The sequence below is a fragment of the Mustela lutreola genome, chromosome 12 (genome assembly GCF_030435805.1).
Source record: "Mustela lutreola isolate mMusLut2 chromosome 12, mMusLut2.pri, whole genome shotgun sequence".
Classification (NCBI taxonomy): domain Eukaryota; kingdom Metazoa; phylum Chordata; class Mammalia; order Carnivora; family Mustelidae; genus Mustela; species Mustela lutreola.
Window position 1 is genome coordinate 20410212 of NC_081301.1, and position 21903 is coordinate 20432114.

The 21903-nt window shown below is 48.9% G+C and overlaps 1 protein-coding gene across 1 annotated transcript; it reads left to right on the forward strand.

Annotated features, from left to right (window-relative positions):
• Window positions 1-9109: 9109 nt before the first annotated feature.
• Window positions 9110-18701, forward strand: SLC46A2 (solute carrier family 46 member 2). Its single transcript, XM_059142952.1, has 4 exons — window positions 9110-10401; window positions 11820-11903; window positions 12317-12473; window positions 17875-18701. The coding sequence occupies exons 1-4, from the start codon at window positions 9273-9275 to the stop codon at window positions 17906-17908; spliced, it is 1404 nt and encodes a 467-aa protein (XP_058998935.1). The 5' UTR covers window positions 9110-9272; the 3' UTR covers window positions 17909-18701.
• Window positions 18702-21903: the final 3202 nt, after the last annotated feature.

Consider the following 21903-nt stretch of genomic DNA (forward strand, 5'->3'; position numbering starts at 1 on the left):
GCAGGAATGTGGCCCTTTCCCCCTTGCTTTCTATCCTCCCTGAATTACACAGCATGGTTTTTGAGAGAAGACTGAAGTACTGAGGAACAGAAATTTTTAATGTTTTTTTTTTTTAACATTATGAGGATTTGTACTTGGGGGTAGCTGGTCACGTGTTGGGTGAGGAGTGAAGCTTTGAGCTCCAATCCCTAAATTAGGGAACTTCGAGTCTCCGTCAGCACCTGAAAAAGGGAACCTTTTGCCCTAGTAAATCCCTGTGGTGAAGAGCCTGAGGGGAGGAAATGGTGCAGTAAACTTTCAGCTGAGACAGTGAGAAGCTCAAGTGTGTTGAGAGTTGTTCTATCCTGACCGAGAAGAACCAACAAGAGCTGTTTGGCTGAGATGAATGGGATCCCAAAGCCTCCTTCGCCAGAAAGCTTTCCTGACGTATTATTATATGAGGAGCAGCCAAAAGGTAACGAGACAGGAAATAAGGAAGAATGGTCGGTAGCTCCTGGCTGTACCAGTTGTAAAGAATAACTAACATTTAACTTTCTTCTCTCTAAAAATTTTGACTCATGGGTTCCCCAGACAAGAAAGATCAACATAGTACAAACGATATTTATTCACTTATTTAACAAACACTGATTGCATACTTCTAGGTGCCAGACAATGTGCGGGGCTCGGAGACATTGATGCCAACAAGACTATGGTCCCAGCCCTCACTGATTTTGCAACCCACTTGCACCAAATATAGGAGCCAAACTGATCACCAAAACAACTGTAAAGAGGTGCCTGGGTGGCTCAGTGGGTTAAGCCTCTGCCTTCGGCTCAGGTCATGATCTCAGGGGTCTGGGATCGAGCTCCACATTGGCCTCTCTGCTCAGCAGGGAGCCTGCTTCCCCCTCTCTCTCTGCCTGCCTCTCTGCCTACTTGTGATAAATAAATAAAATCTTTAAAAAAAAAACTGTAAAAATCAGAACTGTGACAAGAAGAGGAGTGATATGATGTTAAGGGATCCTGTAATAGGGGAGGAGTGGAATGACTTAGCTGGAAAAGTCAGGGAATGCTTTCCCGAGGAAGTAGTTCTTGAGCTGAGACCCAAAGGATAAGTAGATGTTAGCTAAGCAAAACCAGGACGTTAGCAGGTTCTAGATAGAAGGAACAGCATGGGCAAAGGCCTGTGGTAGGAGGAGCAAAGAACATTTGAGTATTAGAAAGCCAATATGGCTGGAGTTGAAGGGAGATTAAGAAGCAACAGGGAAAAAAAAGGAAGCCATAGGAAGGGAGCATGGTACAGGATGAAAGGGGGAAGTAGGTAATGAACACACATGCAAGACTGGCAGACCACTGTGGGGGGATTTGGCTTCAGAAGAGGTTGTGTATTTTGCAGTGAGAAATCTGGTTTCAGTACTGGAGAGGAATGAAAATGGGTACAGATAAACCAGTTAGTAGTTTATTATGGGGGCCAACAGGAGATGATACGTCAAAGTGCAGTGCTGCTCTGAAAATGCAAAGAAGTGGATGGATTCCAGAGACATTTAAGAGGTGAAATCAACATGCTTCGATAAGGGATTGCATAACGAATGCTAGAGAGAGAAAGACATCAAGGATACCTTTCATCTTACAGCTTAGACATCTGGAGGGATGGATGGTGCTATCTCAGTGACAGGGAATACTGTAAGGGTCAGGGGGAGGAGAGTATGAGTTTGGTCTTATGTTAAAAAGATACGCAGTAGGTAGTTGGTGTATCTGGATTGGAGACAACTTAATAAGTCATCTACATATAAATGGTCGTTCAAGTCCCATATGCAGACAAGACTGTTTAGAGGAGAGACAGAGGGGGTAAGCCCATGACAAAGGCCTGAGGAATTCCAGTTTTAAAAACTGGTTAGGGTTTGAGGAGTCTCCGAAGGTGAAAGAGAAGAGTGGTCAGAGAGGACAGAGATATGCAAAGGGACTGTGGTATTACTGAAACAAGTGAATACACTCAAAGGTTTAGGGAAGAGGTTGAAATGCTCCAAGGCTGCTCAGAGTCAAGTAGGATGGTATGGGGTCACTGATGACGTCAGAAAGTCCACGTCCTGACATGACAGAGCTGGAAATAAAACAGAAAATGGTAGAAGGGCTTGAAAGCCTGAAGAGAGAGAAAAAAGAAAAAAAGAAAGAAAGAAAGAAAGAAAGAAAGAAAGAAAGAAGGAAAGAAAGAAAGAAAGAAAGAAGGAAAGAAAGCCTGAAGAGAACAGCAAATGTCTGACCATGGTAACTTTAGAGAATGGAAGGCCGAGGGTTGCCTGGGGAGACAACGCAGGACCTCCAGCTGGTTCTGAGGGCTCATTTGAGATTGGAGTTAGTAAGTGTCTCATTAAAATCTGCCCTGTGGTGACACTTCTTCCAACAGTCCCCGTTACTTAAGCGCCAGCAGATAACTTGGTTTGTCCAAGGTTGATGTGCACTGAAAACACAGAAGCACCAGAGAGTCTGGTCTATTATGAAGGGTGTTGTTGAAATAATGTCCCAGGAAATCAAAGTTAAGTAGCAGAGGAAGAGAAGAGAAGGAAAAGGCTACGGTTTGGAACATCTTACTTTAGTAGAGGGGTATGTAGGTCCTGGTTAGATCAAAGAATCACGGAAGTAGAAGTAGTTGAAGCAGCAACACTGAAGAAGAGGAGCCTGTGGTCAGAGTGAGAGGTTTGATGAGGAGATCCAGGATACAGGGGGGTTTGTGGCTGAAGAAGGGGCAAGGTCACTAGAGTTGAGAGGCTGTGGGTTTGACTCCATCAAATCTCTTTTGTTTGGACTTGATAGAAAACCCAAATCAAACCAGCAATTAAAAAGGCAAAAACCTGAGGAGCAGTTTAGCCCCAGCCATAGTACATGTGATGTCCTCAGGATCTGACCCCTCTTTCAGCCCCCCTCTCCTCTCCATGGGTTCCCATCTCAGGCGAGCTCTTCTCTCATGGTAACAAAACAGCTGCCAGCACCAGGCTTTCAGCCTCACCAGTCCAAGACCCGCAGAAGAGAATAATGAGCTCTTCCCTATTTCAGCCCAAATCCTGGGCCTTGTTCTTATTGGTCTCCACTTATGTCACATTTCCCTCTCTAAGCCAATCACTGTGAGCCCAAGGCACTGGCTGTGATTGGCCAGAGCTGAGTCCCATATCCCCGTGGAGTGGAGAGCGGTTCAGTGTGGTGGTGTTATTAGAGGAAGGGTTCATGTGTCCCGACCAGCAAAATCATCAGACGTCCTTCTTCTACGGTGTCGAAGACTTCTTCTACAGTGTCGAGCCAGTTGTTTGAGATGCGGTTCAGGATGGTAGCAGAGCTTAGAGTGGAGAGGAATCCTATAAAGCCAGAGTCTGCGATGAAGGGGGAGGCAAGGCCAGGCATCAGTGACCTCACGTGTGACACCCAACTTGGAATGTTAGTACAGGTGCCATCTTATAACTCTGCAGCCTGAAACATCCTTGAGGGCAAAGGATTTTGCAACCCTGGTACCTGCTAGTGGGCTGGATACTCAAAGAATGCTTGCAAATAAATGGATGGATACATGGGGTGGATGGATGGGTGCATAGGTAATGAATGAACAAATGAGGCACTGAGTTTGAAAATATTTTCAACAGGAAGAGGCTCATGGCATTTGATGGAAAGTGTCCAAACGGCATTTGATGGAAAGTGTCCAATAAAGAAACTTTGTTTCATCAGCACATAGAGCGGAAGCCATTTCCAGATAGGGCCCCAAATGAACCAATGTAGAAAGGCAGATAGATAAACCAGAACTTATTAATTTACTCTAAGGTAGTAAATTTACTATAAGGTAACTTATTAATTTACTATAAGGAATTATTTGGAGTAGGGGCGCCTGGGTGACTCAGTTGGTTGGGTGTCTGGTTTCAGCTCAGGTCATGATCCCAAGGTCCTGGGACGGAGCCCTATGTCGAGCTCCTTGCTCAATGGGGAGTCTGTTTGTCTCTCTGTTCCTCCCCCTGCTTGTGCTCTCTCTGTCTCTAAAATAAATAAATAAAATCTTTAAAAAAAAAGTATTTGGGGTAATTATTCAAATAACTAGCGCATTTCTCTCTGTGTGCAGCTATATTTAGGAAGTAAAATCACAACTAGAGGATTGCTTAAGGTCATGCAAGAGGACTGGAGCTGCCTCTTGCCAGTAGCGGTGGACTGGCCACTGGAAAACCCTTCACAGACAGGGCTTAGCTGGCCACTGACAAGGCTTATCTCTGCCTCCTGGGCTCAATCTGTACATCTTCACTTTGTTCCACTGCATACTGCTGTCTCTGAGGGCATCTATTCCCCTCATTTGCAATGTCTTGCGGAAAGACCAAACTCGTCCCCTCAAATATTAACAACAAAGAGCATAACACCTCCTCATCATCGTAGTCTGCTGGGCAGCTGCGAGGGTCTCTCTGGCCCTCAAGATCTGGGTCCGTGGCTTAACTCCCCGAAGTCCATAGCCTGTGAAAGTCCTAAGGCAGTCCCAGATTCCAGCCAAATTCCCGGGAGGCTTGTGTTCTTGTGGTATCCTCCTCCTGTGTACTCACGACTACTGCTCAGCATTGTGTCGACCCTGACCGACACCACAGCTTCTTTACCGATTTCCACAAAGAAACTGCCCTCACGTAAGACATTCATCAGTAGACTTTTCTAAAGAACCCAAGAGGCAGGAAGCCCTCTCAGGAAGCTTTCACAGACACACAAGAGACAGCAAGCTGTTTAAACCCCCTATTAGACATTTCTATTCTTCTAAAGTCCCTCAGCCCACCCTGACTTGCGGGGGGAGGGGGGAGGTGTTCCTTTCCCGGCCCCAGTCTCACTGTCCCCCCCCTTCACCTCTTTCCCTCTCCCGCCCCTCCCTCTCCAGAGCCTCAGACAAGTTCCTCTCCTTGACTCATTCTGGGAGCTCCCACACCCTTTCTGGAGCCGCCCGGGCGGCTGACACTCAGGCCTAGGGATTTCACCTTCTAACTGATCCCATGCATTTTCCCAACAAACACAGTTCCTTTCTAAAATGAAGTTCAGAGCCCTCTGTTAAGAAAATGAAAGTTGTTTCCGACCTGACTGTAAAGTGCCTGGGATACACATTTGGTACATAAATTTCCATCCACTCCTTTGCTGCTCTCCATTGTGTAATACAGGGTTGATGGACAGTAATTTCGTCATGACTAAGGTGTTCCTGCTCCTCTCCACATTCCTGTGCTGGCTGAGAGCATACCCTCAAATAAGATCCCCTGCTGACTGTGTTTTCCACCTAGCTACAGACTTGCAAAGATCAGTGCCTAATATGGGCTCCCCAACTTACTAGCTGTGTGGTCTTATGCACATTACTTAACCTCTCTGGCCCCAGTTTCTCCAATCGTAAAATGAGGTCATAGACTAGCGGATGAACTTCTCGGGAGGACGGTGTTCATTCATTCCTGCCGAGTGCTAAGTATACCGTGAGGGCTCAGTAAATGATACCTGCTCCCCCCTTTTTTTCCTTTAAGTGTTTTGCTACTCAAACAGTATGACTTCATCAATCTAAAAGATGAGCGAGTTTAACTTTTGCACTTGAACAGAGCCAACCTTGACCTAGAGACTAAAGTGGCAGGGCCAGTGTTCAACTTGGCTCAAGGGCATACCCTGCCAGAAGCCTAGGCGACAGAGGATGGCCAGGCACGACAGCAGCTAAAGCCTGCAGTCAGAGATGGAGGGGTTCGAGGGAACAGGATGAAAATACAATGCAAGGCAGAGTAGCCCAAACTGGGAAAGGTACTGAGGGCTCTCGGTCTAGTTCATTTCTGGGCCAGAGGATTCGGGTCCAAGCCTGGAGGGTCCCAGGGCTGGCTAGCTAGCATCACGGTGTCCCAGCTCCCACTAGACCTGTCCTAGATCTGGTGGGAAGCTCTCCGAGGCCCCTCAAACCCCTAGTTCCACAACAGGGAGAACTGAGACAAGAGGGAGGATGAAGTGTACCCTCTCGAGCCCACAACCCCAAGAATAGACAGACCCCTTGGTTATGTGGCCAGAATGGTCCGTACGGTTCAGGCTGTCTGTGACTCTCAGGGCCACATCTGACTGCTGGGTACCACCTTCCCCTAAAACCTCCGCATCCCCGGGAGCCTCTGCACCTCACAGGAACAGACTGGTTCAACTGCTTTTGTTCCAGCCTCTGAAAAAACAGGGGTTAAGAATGGAGTGGGAGAGCTGGGCATGGGCTGAGTGAAAACAACCCCTCCCAAGGTGGGCCTAGGTGAGGGGGAGGTAGGAGCGGGAGGAAGAAGGAAGTGGGGAAGCTTTGAGGGGGCGACCAGGCCAGTTGCACAGGGCACATCGTACAGGGAGAGACTAGGTGTGTCTTCCTCTTTGCAGAAAGCAGACTTGTCTGGGTTGGACACAGTGCCAGGGAGAGGGACAGAAGATGGGAGCTCACCTACAGCGCACAAACCTACACAAAGTCATTTAGCGTTGAGTCCCGCCTCCCATGAATACATGATGCATTTGGCTTTATAATTGCTCCCTGCAAAGCTGGGTCTTCTCCCTTGGGTAGCTTTGGGGTCGTGTTCATCCATGGTGCTGTGGCTATACTAGGGTTGAACTGACAAGGAGAGGGCTTGTATGTTTTGACTCTCTACCCGTGGGGGTGACCCCGAAGAGGGGTCTTGTGTCTTGGATCATTACTGTCCCTGCGCCCCCACCCATCAGCCTGGTCCTCTTCGCAGAAGGGTGTGCTTAAAGGAGGAAACAAGGCGGCTAGGAGAGCAGAGGGTTCAGGCCAACCGAGGACAGTGGGCCCATGAGATGGAAGAACAACTGCAGAGAAAGAGAAAGGGCCCTGGGGACTTTACTCAGAAGCGGATGACCTGCTGACTCTCTTCTTCCTGGTGGGATCTACCCCCTGCTAGAGAGTTTTATCATCTGGAGGGACACCCAGGGCTGCAGGACCTCCCTGTCTCTCCCTTGGCCCCGGGGTTTGAGGCCGGGCCTTGCAGGCTGGGGCCTGCACTAGTTCCAGGCCAACCAGAGCCGCTGCACCTGCTCCCACTCCATTCTCAACCCTGGTTTTTCAGACGGTGGAACAAAAGCCGTTCAACCAGCTGCCCCCGTGAGGTACAGAAGAGTCAAAGCAGGATTCTTCTCCCAGAGGCTTCTGGCTTGGTGAAAGGGCTGAGCCTTGCTCCTCCCTGAGGTGTTGTTTGGATTCTTTGTTAGTGGTGGTAAGAACACTTAACATGGGAGGTTTAGCAAATTTTTAAGTTCACACCGTATTATTCTCGTGCACTGTTGTACAGAGGACCTCTGGAGCTTGGTTTTTTGCTGAACTGAAAATAGATGCCATTGATTAGTGATTCCTCAGCCTCTGGCAACCACCATTCCACTCTGATTCTTGAACTTGACTGTTTGAGATAACTCATGTAAGTGAAATCATGCACTATTTGTCTTTCTATGACTTGTTTATTTCCCTTAGCACAATGTCCTCAAAGTCCATCCATGTTGTCACCAATTGCAGGATTTCCTTCTTTTTTAAAGGCTGGATAGTATTCAAATATATATATATATATAAATATATATATATATATATATTTATATATATATAACGTTTTGTTTATCCATTCACCTACTGATGGGCATTTCTGTTATTTCCCCATTTTGGTTATTGTGAATAATATTGCAGTGAGTAGGGGCGCCTGGGTGGCTCAGTGGGTTAAGCCTCTGCCTTCAGCTCAGGGCATGATCTCAGCAGGGGGCCTGCTTCCCCCTCTTTTCTCTGCCTGCCTCTCTGCCTACTTGTGATCTCTCTGTCAAATAAATAAAATCTTGAAAAAAAAAAAATATTGCAGCGAGTAGAGGACTGCCGACATCTCTTCCAGATCCTGAAAACAAACAAGTGGGACCCCATCAAACTAAAAAGCTTCTATATGGCAAAGGAAACAACGGAGTGGAAAAGCAACCTACAAAATGGGAGAAAATTTTGCACACCTTACATCTGATAAGGCGTTAATCTCCAAAATACATAAGGATTTAATTGTGAGTATGTAACTGTTCTCTACAATTTAATTGTGAGAACACAAACACAAACTAGGAGCCCGACTGAAAAATGGGCTGAGGACATGAAGAGACATTTCTCCGAAAAAGACACACAGACAGCCAACAACGAGGAAAAGATGCTCAACATCACTCATCATCAGAGAAATGCGAATCAAAACCACAGTGAGATACCTACCACTCACACCTGTCAGGATGGCTATCCTATTATTAAAAAAGAAAGAAAAAAGATATCAAGATAAGAAGTATTGGTGCTGGTGTGAGAAAGTGGAACCCTTGTGCCCTGTTGGTGGGAATAAAAAATGGAAACCAGTATGGAGGTTCCTCAAAAAAAAGCTACCCGCCCCCCCCACCAACCATGCAGCGATTCTACTGCTGGGGATTCATCCCAAAGAACTGAAATCAACATCTCAAAGAGATATGAGCAGTTCTCTCAAAGTCTTTGCTACCGCACCCCTGTTCCTTTTATTTTTATTTATTTTTAAGATTTGTTTATTTATTTATTTATTTGACAGACAGATTACAAGTAGGCAGAGAGGCAGGCAGAGAGAGAGGAGGAAGCAGGCTCCCCGCTGAGCAGAGAGCCCAATGCGGGGCTCAATCCAGGGACTCTGGGATCATGACCTGAGCCAAGGCAGAGGCTTTAACCCACTGAGCCACCCAGGCGACCCCACCCCCACCCCGTTGCTTTTAAATCTAACCAAAAAAAACCTCCCACCCCCGCCGGCTCCCAGGACAAATCCTAGGTTCTGTACCCCACCCCCCACCCCACCGCACCCCACCGCACTCCACAGCCCCTCGCCCAGACCTGCCCGCCCCGGATAACCGAATTTCGCTCCCTGCCGGGGCGTCTCGGCCCTGGCCAGAACACGCTTGGGGAAGGCGCCCGCACCCCGCGAGAAGCCGGGGCATGCCTAGCTGGGGGGGCTATCGGGCCATCGTCAGGCGGCCGCGCAAGCCAGAGCAGCGTGACACGACGACCCGGGGGCGGTGACGCTGGGGGCCGAAACGGGGCGGTGCGCTCCCGGGCGCCTGGCTTCCTGGGCTGTCGCCAGCCCGGCTGGGCGGGCGGAGGCGGGGGCCGGGCGCGGCCTTTTAAGGCCGGGAGGAGTGGCCGGGCCCGGGGGTCAGCCGCGCTAGGCCGGCCACTGTCACAGGCGTCCCGCGCTCCGGCTTGGTCCCGTCCTGCGCGCACCCGGCCGCACGGCGCACACTCGCGCTCTGGGACCACATCCCGCCCCTCTCCGAGAGTCCTCATGGGGCCCGAGGCCGCCTGCCCAGGGAGGGGCCTCCTGTCTGGCCTCCAGGTGAGGACCTGGATCGAACCCGTGGTGGCTTCCACGCAGGTGGCCGCCTCCCTCTACGAGGCGGGGCTGCTCCTCGTGGTGAAGGCGTCCTTTGGAGCCGGGGCCTCCTCCAACCACAGCACCAGCCCGTCGCCCCGGGACGCCCAGGAGGACCAGCAGCAGAGGGCCATCTCCAATTTCTACATCATCTACAACCTCGTGGTGGGCTTGACGCCGCTGCTGTCTGCCTACGGGCTGGGCTGGCTCAGTGACCGCTACCACCGCAAGATCTCCATCTGCGTGTCCCTGCTGGGCTTCCTGCTCTCCCGCCTCGGGCTGTTGCTCAAGGTGCTGCTGGACTGGCCGGTGGAGGTGCTGTACGGGGCAGCGGCGATAAATGGGCTATGCGGCGGCTTCTCGGCCTTCTGGTCCGGTGTCATGGCACTGGGCTCCCTGGGCTCCCCCGAGGGTCGCCGCTCTGTGCGCCTCATCCTCATCGATCTGATCCTGGGAGTGGCAGGATTCTGTGGGAGCATGGCCTCTGGGCATCTCTTCAAACAGATGCCTGGGCACTCCGGGCAGGGCCTGGTGCTGACCGCCTGCAGCGTGAGCTGGGCTGCTTTTGCGCTTTTCTACAGCCTCTTGGTCCTGAAGGTCCCTGAGTCGGTGGCCAGACCCAGCAGGGCGCTCCCCGTGGTGGACACGGTATCTGGCACGGTTGGCACCTACCGTGCCCTGGATCCTGATCAGTTAGACAAGCAGAGTGTGGTGGGGCACCCTCCAGCCCCTGGGAAGGCACAGACCCCAAGGACTATCATTGCCCTGCTCTTTGTGGGTGCTGTCGTATATGACCTGGCTGTGGTGGGCACCGTGGACGTGATGCCCCTCTTCATGCTAAGGGAGCCTCTCAGTTGGAACCAAGTGCAGGTGGGCTATGGCATGGCTGCAGGCTACACCGTCTTCATCACCAGCTTCCTGGGCGTCCTGGTCTTCTCCCGCTGCTTCCAGGACACCACCATGATCATGATCGGTATGGTGTCTTTTGGGTCAGGAGCCCTCCTCTTGGCGTTTGTGAAAGAGACATACATGTTCTACATTGGTGAGTCCGGCTTTCCTGGGGAAGCAGGACAAGGAAAATGTGGACCCCTAGGGTCATGGGGCTGACGTGGTGTGGTGTGGCGTGGCGTGGTGTGGCATGGTGTGGTCTAGGTGTCCCAGCTCAGCACCAGGGATGGGACCTACTATCTTACGAAGGGAGACAGGATTACATGCGGTTGAGTTAATGTAGTTGCACTGTATTGTGTTATCTGTGTTGCCCACTGAAAGGTTATTGGAGCCGTGCCCGTGGCTCTAGGTCAGGGGAGGGTCAGTCAGTGGTGTCTGCAGTCAGTAGGGAAGGTTTTGGGTTGGCCTTAGGAGAAGGGGTTAGATTTTTTCTCTTCAGTTTTAAAGGGACAAAACATTGAAGTAATCAGGCTGGAAAGATCCCTTCATTAAAATCATTTCAGGCCAAGCATGGGCTGTTTAAAAATGGATTAAAAACTCTCCATAAATGCCTTTCACAACCAATGTAATAAATTCTCTCAAAGAAGTAGAATGAAGTTTCCATCTGAGGACCACAGGCAGAGAGCTCTAGATCCAGGCTTTAATCGAACTTTCTACAATGATAGAATTCTTCTAAAATCTGTGCTGTCCAATATGGTAGCCACTGGCCATGTGTGGCTCTTGAGCACTTGGAATGTGGCTAGCACCGCTAAAGAGCAGAATTTTAAATTTGATTTTAATTTATTTATATAGTCACTTGTGGCTAGTGGTTGACATATTAGAAAAAACAACAAGAAAAAACAAGGCTGTCCCTTGGCTGAGGGCCCATGTCTCAGAAAACACCTAACAAAATGGCAACTTTGGCCTGGCCAGCTCCCAGTTAGACAGGCTGCGTGCAGAGGCCAGAGTACCTGTCTCCCTTCCTACCACCTCTACCTCTCCTTTCCTCTCTCCACACACTCACACACCTAAACACACACCACACTGGGATTATGAATAAGGAAGGAAGGGTGCGTGGCAGCTGTGTAACGTGGCACACATTCCTGGGTACACTTTGCCAAAGCTCCTGCAACTGTCTCCCAGAGGGGGTTGTGAATGGTGACAGAAGACACCTCTGTCCCGGTGACAAGGTGAAGAGTCCTGAGTCACTCAGTGACATCAGCTCCACTTCCCTAGATGCCACTTAAATCTGCCAGTGAAGACAGCCTTCACTATCCATCCCCGTGCCAGCTGTGCCCTGCCACCTCGCAAGTGGGTCTGTGGCATCAATGGCACCGTCAGAGCTCAGGGACTCGGCCTGCCTGGGAGGGGGGCGGGCATTAGTCCACTAGTGGAGAAACCACTAGATCCAGGGCAAGCCCATGCGGTCTGTGGGGAAGGGGAGATTCCTGGTAAGACTTTTTGCTTTCTTCTGATTTACTCCTTGGCCAAGGCAGGGCACATGAGGAGTGTTCTTGTGTGATTTCCTTCCAGCTCGAGCTGTCATGCTGTTCGCGCTCATCCCCATCACAACCATCCGATCAGCAATGTCCAAACTCATCAAGGGCTCCTCTTATGGTACGTTAAAGAAATCTCTCTGAAATTCTCTGCCCAGCCTGTTTCAGAGCTGCTTGGGTTGAAGCACAGGGTTCAGACTTACAGAAGGTCTATGAGAGAGTTCCAGAAGCTGCCTTCAATACACTAGGAACACTCTGGGGTCCATCCAGGGCAGAGGGGGTGAAAACAGGAGGATGGGAAAGACTCAGAAAGTCAGTCACTGAAAAGCCACAGTCAGGGGAGGAGGCTACTATCTGTGGGTTTTGGAAAGATCCAGCTGGATAGAGGCAGGAGTCCTGGTGGAGTGAGCTGAGACTGAGAGGGAGTTCTGAGAAGGACGCAGAGCCTCCTGAGAGCTCCCTGGAGACTCAGCTAGTGGGTAACAAGGAAGGGACAGCAGCACATCTTCTTGGTAACCCCTGTCCCTTCCACAGGAAAGGTGTTCGTCATCCTGCAGCTGTCCCTGACTCTGACCGGCGTGGTGACCTCCACAGTCTACAACAAGATTTATCAACTCACCATGGAAAAGTTTGTTGGCACCTGTTTTGCTCTCTCCTCCTTTCTCTCCTTCCTGGCCATCATCCCAATTGGGTAAGACAGGAGCAGTGACTGTGGTTTGGGCTGAGGCCCTGGGGCACATGTCAGGGCCCGCTGGATCCCCTCCAGCCTATTAGCATAAAGAATTATTTATTTGCAGCCTTTAGGCAGTGGGTTCTGGGTCGGCTCTCCCACAAAGAAAAAGTCCTCCTGTTCCTCAGGAGGAATCTGGCAATGTGGGAAACCCCCAAAGTCCTGAATAATGAACAGACAGCCACAAGCAGCTGGCATACTTCCTGGCAGTGTGGTAATTCACTTTGTTTATGAAAGCCTCATAGACTTCCTTGTAATCAGAGGCTGGGATTAGAAACCCTTGTGAACCACTTCCACCTCTTTTGTTTAGGTCCTTTTAGATGAGAACCATCCTGCCTCACTTCTGGGTATTCTTGGCATGCCCTCCAAAGGCTTGACAACTGGCGGTCTCTGGGCTCAGCCACTTCCCCACCTGCCCCAACACTCTCACATGCCACTGGACTGTGGGAGCTCCCTAGAGGACTTAGGCAATTCCTTTGATCTCTCTGTGAGAGTTGTCTCATTGGTCAAATAAGAGCAATCAAGTCAGAAAAATAACAGGCAGGAAGACCACTGGAGAAGCCAAAGAGAGGAACTCCACTCCCAGGGTAAGAGCACCAGCTTTGGACATCACCAAAACAGACCAAAATGGTCTCTGACCAGCCCTCTCTCATGCAGGTCACCAGAGCAAGCCACACTGCAAGCCATATATGCAATTGTCAATTTTCTAGTAATGTTTAAAAATGATAACAGGTGAAATTAATTCTAGTAAACATTTGATTTTACCCAATATATCCAAAATATCACTCTAATATCTAGTCAATTTACAAAAGTATCAGAGAGCTTTGGTTTTTTTAAGTCTTTGAAATCCGGATATATGTTATGCTGATGGCACATCTCAGTTTGGACTCCATTTGCACATGTTTCAAGTGCTCAGAGGCCTGTGCAATAGTGGCTACTCCATTATCACAGTCTTGGATGGTTTAAGCCCGTTTACCCCTTCTCATTCAGTGAGGTCCTCTCGTGCTTGTATCAATCCCACCACAGTCGAAAGGAATACAGTAAATATATCCACACTAAGGGGCAAGGGATTTGATAAGGATTTGCATTTTAGGGGACCTGCCTGGTAGCACAGAGAGCTCTATGTATCAGTAATGGTGGCATTACAGACAGCCCAATAGAAACCAATCGAGGGCAGCCTGAAAGAAGCAGGAAGTAGATGGCAGTAAGGCCTTGTGAGAATTCTCACATCGTAATATACGTCCCTGCCTACACAGAAGGTTGATGCACTTTTTTTCTTTTTTAAATTTATTTATTTGACAGAGAGAGAGAGAGAAAACACAAGTAGGGGGAGCAGCAGGCAGAGAGAGAGGGAGAAGCAGCCTCCTTGCTGAGTGGGAAGCCCAATGTGGGGCTTGATCCAAGGACTTTGGGATCATGATTTGAGCCCAAGGCAGATGCTCAACCAACTGAGCCACCCAGGCGCCCCAAGGCTGAGCCTCTTGAGCCATCAATCATGAAGGCTCTTTGCTCGACTTCATGGTTGAGAAAAGAAAGATGGGCCAATGAGAAAATAAGGAAGGGAGGGTGGAGGGAGGGAGGGACAGCGGGACAGAGGGAGGGACGGACGAGGGAAGGCCTTTTCCTGGGCCCTATTTTTATGTGAGTCTTGGCTGAATGGGTTGGGCTCAGCTAGACCTTAGCATGCAATGCCAATTTCCCAGCTGTTTGCCCAAGTAAGTGATGGATTAGTAGCTGTGCCACTTGGAAGTCACCCAGCCCTATTTGGGAGATGGACGAAATAGTCTCCTTAACCTAAATAAACAAACAAAGGAAAACAGAACAAAAGAAAACAAGCCTGAGTAGTTAATGTGTGGCATAGTTAGATAAATGGACCAATGAAAGCCATGAGAAAATACAGTAGTTGGTTCCTTTCTACTGTTTCGCTGCTTCTTGTGTGTACTGAGTGGGATGCTGGTCTTGCATAAGAGACTTCTACGCAAAGAAGGAGGTGGGCTTCTCTTGACCTCTCACCCCAGGACACTATGTAATGTGTGCTTGGATTTGGTCAGACTTTCCATGCACGGTGTCTTCCTCAGGCCCTGAAGGGTCTTCGCGATTTTCTATCACAGATGCAGGGACAGGATCTTGAATCTATCAAATAAGTACCTGAGTGCTTACGGGAATGAGGCACTGAAGTAGTTGATCATTATTTCTCTCTCATAGTCATGTACCAGTAAAGAGACACATGAGAAAATAAAGCCTCATTGGCTATATGCTAGAATCACCTAGAAAGCTTTAAAAGTCACTGATGTCTGGATCCTACCCCCAGAGATTCCGACTCAGTCGATCTGGGGTGCAGCCCTGGGCACAGGACTTTTTAAAAGCTCTCCAGATGATCTGAATATACAACCAAGATGGAGAACTCTGGTGCAAGTGTTTCCATTACCTTTCCTTCCATGGAGTCCCTGAATGAACAGGATCTTGAAAAACTCTTAAAGTTAGAAGAGGCCAAGGCGGTACCATCAATCAATCAAGTGAGAGTGCCGGGGGAAAAAACAGTAGAACTTTCCAACCACAGAGAGAAAAGCTACATTTTAATGACATCGAAGCCCAGGAAGGCATGTGAGAGCAGGGAACAGAGGAGGCAGCAGAGGGCAGAATGCTGGAGGAGTGGTCTCTGGGCCAGAGCTGCCAACAACCTGCTTGCCAGAAGGGACTGTGTCCCCGGCCCATTCTGGTCCCAAAGTGAGTCCGTTTCACATTACTGTTGAGAACCGTCTTTCTCCTACTTGCTCTTCTTACGTGCAATTGGGAGATGTTAAAGGAATAACTGTCTCTGCCCGTCTGTGACCTACTCGCCACTTGATTCTTCTCTGCCCTCCCCACTCTTTTTAAATTAATAGTAACAATAGCAAACATGTAAATAGCCCTTATCGTGGGCCAGCTACTACTTAAAATATTGCATATATTTAATGAATTTAATCTTCCCCCAAAGTTCTTGGAGGTCATTACTATTGCTATTTTTGCAAATAAGGAGATAGACATTCTAGGGTGTTCTGTAACTTACCAAATGTCCACAGCCAAAAAGTGGCAGAGACAAGGGTTGAATCCAGGCTGTCTCTGACCCACCACAGGGCACTGCTTCTTAGAGGAGTCACCAGTGTCAGGGTGCCACCTGTCCCGTCTCCTTAGAGAGCTCCCTCCCCGCGAGAGCGAGCCACTCTCTCCTGAATGCTTACTGAACTGACATGTGATCTACCACCCAATCTCTCCTCAACCTCCACTGGCTTCCTGGTCAGCTTCTGCAAAGGCTGGTGTGCCCTTGCTGCGTCCTCATCTCCCACCCATCTGAGCCCCCCGCCCCCCCCCCCCCGACCACCAGAGCTCTTCTCATCAAGGCCACTAACAACTCTTCAAGGCTGAAGCCACTGGACTCCCTGCGGTCCTCACCCCACATGATTTCCTCACGGTCCCCACACCACTGGTCTCTCTCCACTGTCATTGGGCTTTCTCAACACCTTATTGCTTCTTCCTGACAAACCACCAAATGGAAGATTCTTTAGGGCTCTTCTCTGGGATCTCACTTCATATTCTCTGAGCAAACTACTTTCAAAACTTGGAATTACCAACTAAGTTTCCAAAATTGGGTTCTTGATGCCTTCGTACGTCTGCTCCCTCTCCAGCCTGTCCTACCTCACTAAAAGGCACCGCCACTCTCTCAGGAAGAGAAACCCAAGTCACCAATCTCCTCCCTCCTCTCTACCTCCCCTTACCGCTAATCCATCAGACCTCATTGACTCCATCTTCAAAATAGCCCTAGATTTCATCCTTTTCTTTTTATCGCTACTGCTACCACCCCGAGGCCTGAGCACTTGAAAAAGTGGATTAGCCTCTGAACCGTTAGCCCCATGTCCACTCTTGTGCCCACCCCATCCTCCCTCTACCAGGTGCCCAGAGCAATTTCCTTCAAGTGTTTAAACAGATCATGTCATCTCCTGCTCAAAGTTCTGCATTTGGCTTTCACTGCTGTTAGGATACAACCTGAATGTCTTTCCATGGACCACAAGGCCCCACAGAGTCCGGGCTTGCCAAGCTCCCTGGTGCCTGCTGCTGCTGTTAACCACCCTCCCCCACCCCATGCCTCAGCCCCAGTGGTTGCCCCTTGTGTCCTTCTCCCTTCTGCACCGTGCCTCCTTCTTAACCCAACTGGCTATGGTCCTAACCCATTCCCAACCTAAATTAGGTCCTTCTATCATATGATCCCAAAGCTTCCTGTACTTTCCTTCATAGCATGACAGCTGATAATTAGTGATTGCCTTTTCATAAGCCTGCCCACTGGATGTTAGGCTGCCTGAGGGCAGGAACCACGGCTTTCTGGCTCAGCATGGATAGTCTGTGCCCAGTAGAGAGCCTGGCATGTAAAGAGTACTCAAAAAGGATCTAAAGCATCCTCTGTTGGAAGGGTGTGGCTCCTACTGACCAGCACGGTGAACCTCCAACCCCCAGAGCTGCCTCTTGGCTGACCTGAAGGCAGGGCTGGCCATCCCATCGGGTCTGCGTGGTCAGGTCTCTGCAGGATTCAGCTGGAGTCAGGACTGCAGCCAGGCATTCACGGCATTGTGGGTAGCTGCCTCCACTGCTGGGCTTTCCTGCCGGCTTAGTAATACAATGAGTTTTGTTTCAAGTACAGTAAGTGCTTCTCCCTGTGGAGCCCTGTGGCTTATGGAAGATGGAAAGTCAGAGTTTTGGGAAGAGCTCACAAAGCTCTCCCTTAGAAGGTCTGGATTCTCATTCATACCCCATCCAGCAGCTCCAGGAGCTGGCCATCAGCCAGGAAGAGCTGTGCTCTAACTTAGACTCTGAGGCTCCTAGGGCTCAAACACAGGAAAGACCGAGGACCCCAGAGGTGGAAGGACAGGCCAAAGGACAGGCTGAAGTACAGGCCGAAGTTCACATAGATCCAAGACTTGGCCTCAGATCTCCTAATTCCTATGCATCCCCTTAGCTACAAATATTTGCAAACAACATAATGAGGATTTGTGGAAGGGGGCTATGGAAAGGCAGAAGATGAGATAGCCAATTCTGCTTGCGATTAGCCAGTCTTGACCTTGAAATACACGTGGGAGGTCATCATCAGGCAGAAGTGAGATGGAGAGAGATTCTGGGAAAAGGAAAGTGTAGACGTAAAGGTCTTGAGATGTCTTAGGACTGGAATGGGCCTGGAGTGGGAGAAGTTTCCTCCCGCCATCTCCCAACTCCAAACAGCCTCCCGGGCATGAGGGACAGAGCCTCTCAGGTGGCTGTTGGTGGGGAGGAAAAGGCACACCCTTTCCCTCATTCCAGTTGTTGGCTTGTAATTCTGGATTGTCAATTCTTACAGCATCGTGGCCTATAAACAAGCCTCATGGTTGTAATACGGTGACATCACGGAGACATGATGGTGCTGACCTATGGGAGCTGTGAGGACCAGCAACAGCAGGACCCCTTTGAAGGCAAAGGAAGGAACTGAGTGCTGGTGACCAAGGCAACCCACCACCCCCAAACCCCGAGTTCAAGCCAGAGTTGGCCTCGGAATGACCCGCTATGGCTCTGGCATCCCTGGTGGGTGGGGGAATAGCATTTTCTTGGTGATAGAAAAACTTTCTCAGTTTTCAGATGTCCCTGCTAAACAGAGATTGGGTTCAGGGCTCAGGAGAGTGTGAACATTCAAAGGTTATATGTAGGCTGCATACACAGTCACGCCAGATGTACCCAGGGCTTCAGATGGCAGCCCCCTTTCTTCCAGGAGCTGTCACCAGGGCTCCAAGGTATGGCTAACCAGTCACCCAGGCGCTGCGCTGGGAGGCCCACATGAGAACTCCAACCAAAGCACACATTTTCAATAGCCTAAGGGGAACACAGAGGGGATGTTTTATAAGAACTCCCAATGTTTTAGGAGATTTGGGGCTCCGGCTCTTGGATTCAGGGTGGTTTTATTGTTGTTGGCACTGTTGCTTTTAAGAAGCGAATACCAAAAGACTTTCTTTAGTGGAATATTATATTGAATATTTCCAGTCAACAGTACTCCCCCTAGTGGGTGGTGTGAAGGGAGAGGGGAGAGGAGATGTGCTAAGAGTCATTTTATTTCAAGGTACCTATTTTTATAGGCTATTTTACTTACATAGAGAAAAGCAGACTCACTTCCTAATAAAATGGACATTTATTGTATGTGTGTGAATCGCTCTGCTCTGGTCAGGCTCCCTCTATAACTACAGACATGGCATTCTCATACTGGGGTCAAACTTGAATCTACAGAATATATTTAAAGCTCCAAGAATTTGGGCTCAGAGAGTCTGCATCTCTGATCCCTTTCAGGGAAAAAAAAACTAAACTTTCTGGCATGTGTCCTGAGGTCCTAGAACCAGGGTCCTAGTACCAGGGTCCTAGAAGCTAGAACCCGAGATATGGCAAAAATATGATTGTTCCTGTCCCAGAGCCCATGTCTAGCAGGTGCAGCAGATAAGAGTCTCCAGCAACAATGTATCCTACAACACATGCTAACCTAAGGAAGCAAATAATCCAGATTTAGGAAAGCACGGAAGGCTTCTCAGAAGTGGCACATGGTAAGACTGGAAGGATAAGGAGTTACGGAGGCCGGAAGTTAAGGGCCAGTCCAGGCAGAAGGAATCACAGCTGGAAGGCCTGAAGGTGAAAAATCCTGGGATAGAGGAATTCAATATAAGGGGAGTGAGGAGAAAGGGAGGGGGCAGATACCAAAGGAACAGGATCAAGACATGAGACTGGAAAGGTAAGGAGGAACAACACACAAATAGAGCCTTAAAAAAAAAAAAAAGTTTTTCTTCCAAGTTATGGGGCTAGCTGGTGGAGGATTTCAGGCAGGAGCACGAACTGGGGGAGGAAGGAGCAGAAGGAGTGAGCACTACTTGCAGAAAGGAGGCAAGAGCAGAGATGCAGAAATCCAGGTGATGGACGATGGAGGACTGATGCTGGAGAAGGAGCTACAAGGATCGAGAAAAGTGAGGGACTCAGAGAGATCCTTGGGCGCTAGTAGTCAACGGGAGTGGGGGATGGATGAACCGCAGAGGGTGAGGCAGATGGAGGCAAGAATGCTCAGATTCGGGGTTCAGGCAACTAGGAAGAAGGCAGAGCCTCTCACTGAGACAGGCAACATGGATGGAGGAGGGGGGGATGGGAAGAGGACTTCAAGGCCACGCTCACCTCTCTAAACTCTCACAGTCATGCTCCTTGCCCTGGACTCCTTCCCTCGTGTCCCAGCTTGACTGGCTCCCCAATCTGGATGAATCTCATTGTTGGCTGCTCCATTCCTGCTCCTGAAAAACTGGCTTGCAACATCCAGAAACATTTCTTTCCGTGCCCACACTCATCCTTGCTGTGAGCTCGTGGCTTTTATTTTAAAATTTTTATTGTATTATGTGAGTCACCATACAATACCTCGTTAGTTTTTGATGCAGTGTTCCATGATTCACTGTTTGTGTAGAACACCCAGTGCTCCCTGCAATACATGCCCTCCTTAATACCCATCACTGGGCTCATTCATTCCCCCCACCCCCTCCTCTTGAAAATCCTCAGTTTGTTTCTTGGAGTCCACAGTCTCACATGATTCATTTCCCCCCCTTCACTTTCCCTTTCCTTCTCCTAATGTCCTCCATGTTACTCCTTATGCTCCACAAGTAAGTGAAACCATATCAATAATTGACTTTCTCTGCTTGACTTATTTAACTCAGCATAATCTCTTCCAGTCTTGTCCACGTTGATAAAAAATTGGGTATTCATCCTTTCTGATGGTGGAGTAATATTCCATTGTGTATATATACCTTATCTTCTTTATCTACTCATCTGTTGAAGGGCATCTCGGCCCTTTCCACAGTTTGGCTATTGTGTACATTGCTGCTATGAACACTAGGATACATATGGCCCTTCTTTTCACTACATCTGCATCTTTGGGGTAAATACCCAGTAGTGCAATTGCAGGGTCATAGGGCAGCTCTATTTTTAATTTTTTTTTCAGGAATCTCCACACTGTTTTCCAAAGTGGTTGCACCAACTTGCATTCCCACCAACAGCATTAGAGAGTTCCTCTTTCACTACATCCTCTCCAACATTTGTTGTTTCCTGCCTTGTTAATTTTGACCATTGTAACTGGAATAAGGTGGCATCTCAATGTGCTTTTGATTTGAATTTCCCTGATGGCTAATGATGAACACTTTTTCATGTGTCTGCTAGCCATTTCTATGTCTTCATTGGAGGAGTGTCTGTTCATGTCTTCTGCCCATTTTTTGACTGGGTTATCTGTTGTTTTGGGTGCTGAACTTGAGAAGTTCTTTATAGATCTTGGATATCACCCCTTGGTCTGTAGTGTTATTTGCGAATATCTTCTCCCATTCGGTATCTTGTGGCTTTAACCAGAGCTGGGCTCTCCAAACCCAGCACTGGCTCCTTTTCAGCCCCACCCACCTGTTACCAACACAGCAGTTTTTGGACATTTGCCCCAGGTCACCAATTCCTCTAAAGGATATTCTAACCCCTTTGATGTTCTCAAAGTGTTGCTTCTGGACCAGCAGCATTAACACCCCTAAGGAACCTGTTAGAGATACAAATTCTTGGGCTCTACCCAAACCAAACTCTAGAGGTAGAGGTAGGGTCCAACAACTGGTGTTTTTCACAAGTCCTCAAGCTTATGAACCAATATTCTTATCTTTGGGCCATTTTCTCCTTAAGAACTTCACCCTTGCCCTCCTCCTCCTCTCCCTGCATCCTTAATTCCTGAGGCCCAGAAAGCCCTGCCCTTCGTACTCTCCCCAAGTAACCTAGTCTACTCCCAGGGATACCAGAATGTTCCTTCCAACAACTGGCCAACACCTCCACTTAAATTTCCTTAAACAAAAGTCCAAACCAAATTCTTCTCCCTCTCCACCATCTGAGTTCACTCCAACCTTTATATTTTTCTCCTGATTGTTTTCATCTGTCTGTAAATGGCATCACCTCCCAGCTCCCAGGCTGGAAACCACATCATCTCTGAGCCCCTTCCCTCGCCACAGAAATCTCTTAAATCCATCTCTATTCCTATCACCTCTTGCCACTTTTATGACCTATTCCCACCTATTCCCTAAGGCTTCAGCCTGACCACAGTCCTCCAGCATACTATCTCCAGCAATTTATTAAAGCAATTACAAGAAATACACCCCCCCCTTTAATTTTCAACTAACAAAGCAAATGGGAATGATTATTATGGGACTACTTGATATTTAAGTTGGCCATACTTATACAAATAATAGAAGAGTTTTCCCATAAGAGCTGTCAAATAGTAAGTGCTAGCAGATACTTAGGTGCTTTGCAGACTTTATTGCTAGTCCTATCGGCAACTCTTCTGGGAAAGCAGGTCTTCATT